Genomic DNA, 9,246 nt, shown 5'->3' with positions numbered 1-9,246 from the left:
AACTAAGCTAAACTTTTACATTCAGAAAGTTTATTGCTGACTTGGGTATTATTCATAAATAACGCATGTGTTCATGATTCGGAAAATAACTTTAAATGTTCTTTAAAACCTTTGCAAAACAGTGGGAATAGTTTATTGTAAAGCAAAGTTTTATCCAACATCAAAAATAATTGAACAAACAATCCTGGTCACTAATCAGTATGTGAACAACATAGGGTCATGGACCAGAGGGATGTTAGTTGACAAAAAATCGCCACTTGACAAAAGTTTGAACGCGGGTTAATCGGCCGCCTTACGAGGTAGCGACTTACTTTTTTCACACAAAAATAGGTCACAGGCTAAACTTTAAAAAAAATTACACAAATATTCAAATATGAATATGATATGTTTGCTATGTCATAACCATTGTAAACATCGATTCCCGCTGAAATCCTTAAGGGCAGATATTCTTTGGCGTCCATACTATCTAAAAGTATTAAACTTGTTCGCGAGAAAAAACGCGCTCCTTCTCAATTTTGAAGAATATTAACCATACCCCCCATATTTTCCAACGTTTTGCGCTCCCCGTGAAAGGTAACAGAAAAAATTCCCAGTTAACAAAACTTTGGCCGCGTGAAACTCGCGATTCGCAACACAAACATTAGCATTATCCACGTTATCTTCACCTACTTCACCCTCGTCACTTACACAGGGGGGATTTTTGTCGACAAGACTACGCTCAACATTGGATTGATGTTCAAAGATTTCGTCAGTTATTACTTCACCATTAATATTGTTTTCGGTTTTACCATCAACATTACAGGCGCCAAACAAATCGAGACAACATTTTATTTGTTCTTCATGTTTTGCCCAGAAGTATTTTAGATTTCGAATTTTGTTATCCCGTTTTTTAGACATGACTTCGGCAAAAAAATGCTTTATCAATACATGCCATGAAGAGGGTGTGCGAGGGTCAAATGAAGTGTACGTGGATAATGCTGACACAAACATGTCTACTGTTAGGTTACCTCGAGCTTGTCCTTTTGCGCACTTCGAAAGTGGGGCGGGGTTTCTCCTTCGAAACTCTCGTACTCTCTCGATGGCGACACGACCTTTGGGTGCTTTCCCTCCTCGATCTCTCGCTAAACTTCTTGGATGTGGAGTCGGTGTTCTTGGAGGTTGTAATTGCCCTTCGTGCGCACTTCATCAATGGCGATGGCGAGCCGGTCTTCTTGGCGCTGGGACTCTTCTTCAACTTCGTGGACTTCTTCAGCGGGGTGATGGTAATCTCGGCGTCATCAGGTGTTTGGATGGTCATCTCGGTGCCCTCGGGTGTTGGGCTGGTCTGGAACTCCTCGCTGCCCCCCGATCTCTGCCCGCCGAGCGGCCTTGAGCCTGGCTGATTCCGATCACTCGGCTTACCGACTTATCAGATACCCCCCGCCTAATAGGGTCCAGCGTAAAAATAATGTTGCGAAAACAACTGATAAGTAACATTCCTTTGGGGTAAACAACTCCAAAACGTAAAATCCCATTAAAACTTAATTAAATCCGAAAAAATATTTGAACGAATTTTGAAAATATAGGGGGGTATGGTTAATATTCTTCAAATTTGAAAAGGCGCGCGATTTTTCTCGCGAACAAGTTTAATATTTTTAGATAGTTTGGACGCCAAAGAATATCTGCCCTTAAGGATTTCAGCGGGAATCGATGTTTACTTATGGTTATGACATAGCAAAAATTTCATATTCATATTCGAATATTAATGTATTTTTTTTTTTTTTTTTTTTTTGTTGCAAAGTTCAGTCTGTGTTTTTTGTTGCAAAGTTCAGCCTGTGTTATTTTGTAGCAAAGTTCAGCCTGTGATCTATTTTTGTGTGCAAAAAGGAGGTCGCTACCTCGTAAGGCGGCCGAGTAACCCGCGTTCAAACTTTTGTCATCTGGCGATTTTTTTTTGTCTAACTAACATCCCTCTGGTGGTTATGGTGAATAATTTTTTGTACTTAAAGGTAATGAGAACTGGGTGGTAATTAATTCATTCTGATTCACTTGGTGAAAAATTCCAATTTTATAACCACTGTTTTAAAAAGGCACCAATTACAACCAAAGAGACGCTGGTCGACAAAACTTTAAACGCACATAACTCTGCCGTTACTCGTAAAGGTATTTGTGTAAGCTTTGCATTAGTAGAAGAATTGTTTTCCCCGCGTACACTGTGCTAAAGTTACAAGTAAAATATTGTTTTTTTTTACATACAGCCCCCACAAAATCGCGCGCAAGTTATGTATCGCTGTATGAGATTTTTTAGGGCTTTCCAACGGTGGTAGAGTTGCCTTTTCTATCAACCTATGAAAAACAAGTTATAGCTGATTTATGGCAATGCACATTAATATCCGTTAATTGAAATTTTTTTTTTTCATAAATTTTGTGTCAATCTAATGCATCTTGCAAAAAACATATCGAAATCCCACGAGTAACGGCAAAGTTATGTGCGTTTGAAGTCTTTGGTCAGTTGAAACGTTAAAAGTACAGGCGTCAGTAAAAAAAAGTTGTCAAGTTTAATTCGGCGATATACACAAATTAGTTTTCTGTGCAGTGACATATTTTTGTTTCATTTTGGAGTAACAAAAGTCACAAATAAAATGCATAAATTTTTTCTGTTTTTTTTTGCAAAACCAAAGACTAAAAAATCCCCATTTATAAAAAAATATCTGTTGGTGCTCTTTAGCGCCACTAAAACATTTTCCGCGAGAATTTACACTTTGAAATGAACGTCAGGGTACGGATAAGCAAGATGTCGGGTTTATTTAAATCTTAAATTAATTTATATTTCATTTCAGATAAAAACATCGATCCAAATTCCCTGATAAAAATTTACGTGGATTTGTTGAAACACAAAAAATATTCTGAAGCAAATGAAACAAGAAACCAACTTTCAAGGTCACTTGAAGGTCTTGGGGCAACTGCAGGAGAATTGAAAACAACTGGACGTAAAAAGAGAGAAGAGGGAAAATGTTTGGAATCGATTTTATTTCATGAACTTGAAGGTGAATTTTATTCAAGGCTTCACGATGACGTGAGAGGGGTTAGAGGTGTGGAGAATTGTGTTCTGGGTTTGTATCTGACATGCAGAGATTTGATGAAAACATCGGATTTTGTTCAAAAACTTGAAAACAAACGAATAATTCGTGATCATGTGATCCCACTGATGGAAACGATGAGACTCAAAATACAAAATATTAAAAACGTGGAAGAAGGATTCAGATGTTTAAGTGAAGTGTGTTGTTTGAACTGGATTGGATCGAGTCAACTTTTAATCGGAGATTATTCGTCGAGGGAATCAACAATTAAACTTGGACTTGAAATGATGAGGAAACAGTTTGGTGAAAACTCAGCAAAGTATGGAATGTTCGGAGATTTGTTAAACAACCTTGGTGTTGTTTGCATGAAAACAAATCGACTGAATGAAAGTGTGGATTTGTTTAACAAAGCAATCCAAGCTTACAGAATGGCAACGGATATAACTGAAGAGAGAAGAAAGAAGGAGATTGAAAGAAGTGAAAAAGATTTGCGAATAGCTACAGAAAATTAGCAACAGTAGGCATTATGACATCACAACTGCAAAACAATCGAAAGTTGTGTATTCTTGTTTGGTCAGTAAGCATAAAACAGCAGTAATAATTATGTGTAAATATTTTTCTATAAAATGTATTGTGGAAACTTTGGATTAAAATGTATTGGGAGTAAAATCAAACGCCATGTTATGTAGAAAATTGTTGCTTTTTGTAAATATTATGGTTGTTGTTTTTTACCATGTCAATATTTAATTGTGAACGCAATAAAAGTAGATTTTAGACAAGTTTTATGGTGAAGAACAAGGTTGTTAAACACAATAAGTGATTTTGAAGCCATTTGTATGAAAAGTTGTACAGAAAGCAGTTGCTCTAATCAGTCTTGAGAGTGGATACGGTAAATAAGTATCTGAAAGGTTTGGAAAGGTATTAAAAACAATGACTAAATGTGTAAGATCAATGATATTTTTAGGTTCAAGTTAACAACTAATGTATTTTGCCGGATGAAGTCACAAACAAGCACAAATACCAAAAAACTTTGAACTGCTCGTTTTATTATATACAGAAGAAAAACTCCTGCAGTAGAAAGAAAGTGAATTCGGATAAAGTTACTTCATAAAGTTGACGATGATAAAAGCCCTAACCTTGGAAACACAGATAAGAAAGTTTTTCAGAAAAAAATACATTTTTAAATTAAAATACATTTAATTTAATTTAAAATCGTGCTCTGATTAAATTAAATTGAAATTTAATCAGGCTTACAGCACTCATTTGCATATAAGTTTGCCGCTTGGTGTCGCACGAGAGTAAGATAATAACCTTTCATTGATTGGAAATTTGAAAGTAATCTTAGGCCTTTGACGCGACTCTCGTGTGACCTCAGATGGCACCCAAACTAGTTTATGACGTCACTACAGTCACGTGACTTTGTGAATTCGTTTGTATAGTTTTTGTTTCTACTGGAAAGTATAATTCCAATCACACATAACTTTATGGATGCAAGTTGATACTAGTTTGTTTAGGATGTGAAGATTGGAATATTTTTTGAAGGCCTCTGACTTAAATTAAATTCCTCAGTTAATCAACAAAATTGCAACCGGCGAAAATCAAACGTCTCTGTCAATGTTTCGCAGGTATATTTACGGTGAAAGTTTTGGGCCGAAAACTTCTGATTTTTCTGTGATAAAAAGTGTCGTTTTACCAGAAAAACTAGCTGACTAGATTTACAAAAATGATTAGGAAATTTAAAAACTCGTCCGTTTGCATTAACTTTTTGAAACTGATGTTTAACTTGTTGCTTGCTGTTGATCATCAGTAATTGTAATGATAAAACAACATATTCTATATCCAGTTGTTCTTCAGCCCAGCTGCAACAAGTGTGCGCCTGTTAAAGCAAAGTGATGACAATACCGGGGTAGTTTTTTACCGGACGAGTGCAACTCTTTTTTGTCACTTATTACACATATGTCCGGAATTGCCAAGATGGACAACGAAAAAAATAGGTTCATGGTGAATAGTCCTTTGTGACAAAACCATGCCTTTTCATACGTAACAATAAGAGTTTTACAAACGTTTGTGCCGCTGTCCGGGTTCAATTCGCGAGCCAACAAAAATTAGATAGCGGGCAAAAGTGACCAGCCTTCAGTCGGACTGCATCATGCTGGACAATTATTCCTTTTTAAATTAAGTCAGGAAATATGCGTGGGATGCAAGGGACAGTCGGAAAGAAACAATTTTCACAAGGAAGGGGCGTGCGTAACACCACGCATGTTTCATGACTTAATTCCTCGCACAATTGGAACGCAGACGGAACCAAGGATGCAGACGGAGGATTTCATGCAGAACTCTCGCAACCTTCTGGCATCTGGCTCGATGACAGACCTTTTTTATCGAAACTTAAATACATGTTACTCGTTTACAATTAACTCTGACGCCTAACTAAAACTAGGACTGCAGTTACTCAATCAATTCCGTGATTTTCTTCTCTTCACGTTCTAACGCACGCACGCGATCTAAGAAATTAGCAACGTGTTGTAATTTCGCTCAGTTACTAACGCAACGTTTCAATTAACAAAAGTCTACTCACTGAGTCAGTGTAGTAACCTATACAGTAGTGATGCACCGAAACAGCTATTTTTATATTAGGCCGAAACCGGGTATTCGGCAAAAGTTGCCGAATTATTTCGGCCGAATAAACCGAAACTAATTTTGGTATCTATCTCTTTAAACGCAATAAATTTAAACAAAAATGTGCTGGGTTGGAACTAATCTTATCATACAGCCTTTTTTGGTCTTCTGTACCAACTGCCTAAAGTTGATTTTTATCATTTCTGTGAAAGTCAACAAATGAAACGAACATACTCGTACAATTTAAACAATGATTTTAACCTTTTCCAAATTTTGCGTATCAGCGTTATATGCCGTAAAAAAGTTTCGGTTTCGGCCGAATTGTGCAAAAATATTCGGCCGAAACCGAATAATTGCGACAACCTTAGTTTCGGCCAAATAAATTCGGCAAACCGAACTTTCGGTGCATCCCTACGCACGCACGCGCTCTTAGAAATTAGCAACGTGTCCATCTCGCTCAGCTACTAACGCAACGTTTCAATTAACAAAAGTCTACTCACTGAGTCAGTGTAGTAACCTATACAGTAAGAACACGCATAGCAGACTTGATTTCACTGTGACGTACTCACCACGTCAGTATTTTAGTCTTTTATATTTTAGACGTCGTCATTATAGCAAACACCCAACCAACGTTAAAACATTTGGTATTAAACTTGTTTTAGATTTTTAAATACTTTCAATGTACGAATAACATTTAACTACCAGGACACTCAAAACTAAATGTTAATAATGCAATCGTGGAAAGGACCAAGCAATCCTTGCGTCGTCGATTCAAATCCTTTGCAACTGCAGTTCTTCAAACAAACTCGACAACTGCAAACATAATCTGGTGTTTGAGGACACCAAAACTTATTCCGGTAAAAGACCAATCGTTCTTGCCACATACAGACAACAAAAATTCGAACAAAACTTAACTCAGTGTTTTTTCGTTGGATTCTTTGGGTAATTTTTAAATCCTTTTTTAAAAAAATGTGGCAATATTTGAGGTTTTCTTCCAGAATCAACCTTTCTTCCAACTCCACTTGTTGTGCGTGACACAGGAACAAACTACACATTATAACATAAAAATTACCTCATGAACGCAGTTTAGTTTAAAAGCACATGTTGCTCTATTTAGTCATAAATAAAGATACCAAAGAGTTGAACTTGCGACGAGCAAACCTGGATGGCACAACAAGGAAACACAAGAATGGTCTCATTATAACTGCGTCATTGGATATTAGTCATTGCGCGAAATAACTGCAGTTCCTTGAAGTGGGAAAATTTCAAATTTAAACGCAAACACTTTTTAGTGTATAGATAGTTTAGCGGAAGTTGCGTAGCTGAGGTGGTACCAAGAATTGTTAGTAGCTAACTATGAAACGAGTCAACTCGTCTACAGGCTACAGTAAATACTGCAAATAGATAACAGGCACCTGATGGAAACAGCCTCAATGTCGTTCAAAGAGAAGGTATTTCTGGCTGGGATTTTTTAGATTTATCTGTGTGATCTTTCTATCTGTTTTGATACAGTACCGTTCAATCAACGCTGGGGACATTCTATGTGATCCAGTCAACTTTATTGCTGGAACTGGTGGATTCGGAGATGTCTTGATTGGGTATCATGTTCGTTTAAAACGATATGTTGCAGTCAAAGTCATCCAAGCTGGCGGACCTCAAGACGAAGAGATGTTTAAACGAATGTAAGTGCAGCTTATTTTGCCCTGTGGTTGTGAATTTTATAAGCAACTCTTATGCAGATTCTGGGAGGAAGTGGAAAACCTGTACAAACTAGGAGATCACGACAACATAGTTCGTGTCTACGGTTGGACCAAATGGCACTTTGCCATCGGGATCGTCATGGAGTTTTGCGAATGTGGAAACTTGCTTCAGTTATTACTGAATCATTCAATTTCATTGGGATTTCCCTTACGTGTCCGCATTTTACTCCATGCTGCAAAAGGTCTCAAAGCTTGCCACGGTTTACCTCAGAAGAGAATGGTTCACGGAGACGTCAAACCAGAGAATGGGTTGCTTACCAGAGCTATGCTTCTTAAACTATGCGACTTTGGAAGTGCTGAACTCGCAACAACCACAGGCTTAATGACTGTGGATTGTTCGGCAAGAAGCAAGAAGGAAAGACCTCAATACACTGCGATGTACACGGCTCCTGAAAAACTAAGAGACCTCACCATGAAACCTACTAAAGAACTTGATGCTTACGCTTTCGGTGTGATGGTGTTTACCGTTGTCATGCGTGCATTGCCATATCCGACGGGCAACCTTAAAGCTTTACTGGATTCCATCAAGGAAGGGACAAGACCAAACTGTTCCATAATAAAGCAATTAAAGCCTCATCTCAATTACAGCGACAGAGTAATCGTTGAAAACCTCGAGCAACTGATGAAGCAGTGTTGGGATCAAGATCCATCTAAACGACCAACGATGATCGAAATCTGTGAGAGATTGCAGCAACTTCTCGACCAGCAAAACCCAGAAGTGATCGAGCAACAAGTGGAAGATGTCGTCAGACAGATGGACATCATAGATCCCTTTCCTATCAACCTTGATCGATTGGTTCCACTTGATTGCTATTCTACAAGACATCAAAGATTTTTAGGTAGGTTTCGATATTTTGCAGAATAGGTCTACCGCTTTTTCTGCCCCATTATTCTGCCCCGTCTAGTAGGGGCGTTACGACTAGTGAAAAAGATTATTAATATATTAAGATCCAATTTGGCTGAAACACAAGGCAATTATGTTTAGTTCAACAAAACATTACATATTTTCAACTGTGTCATGAGCCTTCAACCAAGTGTTATGATGAGAGTAAAAAATATACTTCTGTTTTGTGTGGAATAGTCTGACAAAAATAATTTCCATCAAATTTGTTTTCTTGTCAGGGATATTGGACTAATCAACACTTAAAGGTGAACTTTCGGACAAAATTGCCAATATACAACCAAATACTTACAATGAAATCAAATAGAAAACTCAGTGATGTGTGGGAAAATGTATAAAGTAGATTACTAGTACAACAAAAGCAGGTTCATTAATATTCACAGAGCATCGGCTCATATGTGGCATGAATTGCCCTGAACCAATAGAATATAAAAAATGACACAAGGATTAATTTGATTATGTCAATAATTTTGGGATAATTACCACTATTTATTTATTATTTAATATTATTTGCATAAAAGATGAAAAACGGCCAGATTTAAGTATGGTTAACCAAGTAAATACAATCTTTAAAATTAAGCAGCTAAATTTGGCCCCATTTTATCTGGTTTACAAAGGCTACAATCTGACGTTTTGGGCCAAAAACTATTTCATGTAGTACTGCACCATCTATCCAACATATGTCTTTACAAAAAGAGGAGTTATGAAACATTTTGATACATACCCAATAATGACTGCAAAAATGGGACCTCTGGGTCGGCCTGTTTTGTTCAAATATTAGGTTTCTGAATCCCATGATTGCTTTTCAGGCAGATATGCAAATCTAAAACATTACGTCATCACTTGAATGACGTAATTACATCTTTTACGTTATCCTTGAGGTTGACGCGATGACGTATTAACATTT

At 37.2% G+C, this 9,246-nt stretch overlaps 2 protein-coding genes across 8 annotated transcripts in view; both read left to right on the top strand.

Moving 5' to 3' along the window:
• The first annotated feature begins 2,261 nt into the window (after window positions 1–2,261).
• The window catches only part of LOC145889066 (uncharacterized), a 28,342-nt gene continuing 21,357 nt past the window's right edge, over window positions 2,262–9,246 (top strand). The window contains exons 1-2 of the mRNA XM_082979948.1: window positions 2,262–2,271; window positions 2,820–3,776. Coding sequence (XP_082836074.1) covers window positions 2,262–2,271; window positions 2,820–3,571 — 762 coding nt within the window. The 3' untranslated portion in view covers window positions 3,572–3,776. The remainder of the gene's footprint in view (window positions 2,272–2,819; window positions 3,777–9,246) is intronic.
• LOC145889842 (uncharacterized) overlaps window positions 6,364–9,246 on the top strand; it is a 137,927-nt gene continuing 135,044 nt past the window's right edge. For 4 of the 7 annotated variants that reach the window (XM_082980883.1, XM_082980880.1, XM_082980881.1 and 1 more), the window contains exons 1-3: window positions 6,364–7,129; window positions 7,191–7,360; window positions 7,418–8,277. In XM_082980883.1, coding sequence (XP_082837009.1) covers window positions 7,097–7,129; window positions 7,191–7,360; window positions 7,418–8,277 — 1,063 coding nt within the window. In that variant the 5' untranslated portion in view covers window positions 6,364–7,096. The remainder of the gene's footprint in view (window positions 7,130–7,190; window positions 7,361–7,417; window positions 8,278–9,246) is intronic. The other 3 variants (XR_014399533.1, XR_014399532.1, XR_014399534.1) reach the window with 2 other exon arrangements.

The sequence above is a fragment of the Ascidia mentula genome, chromosome 2 (genome assembly GCF_947561715.1).
Source record: "Ascidia mentula chromosome 2, kaAscMent1.1, whole genome shotgun sequence".
In the NCBI taxonomy this organism is placed as follows: Eukaryota; Metazoa; Chordata; class Ascidiacea; order Phlebobranchia; family Ascidiidae; genus Ascidia; species Ascidia mentula.
This window is presented reverse-complemented; position numbering and strand designations above follow the sequence as displayed.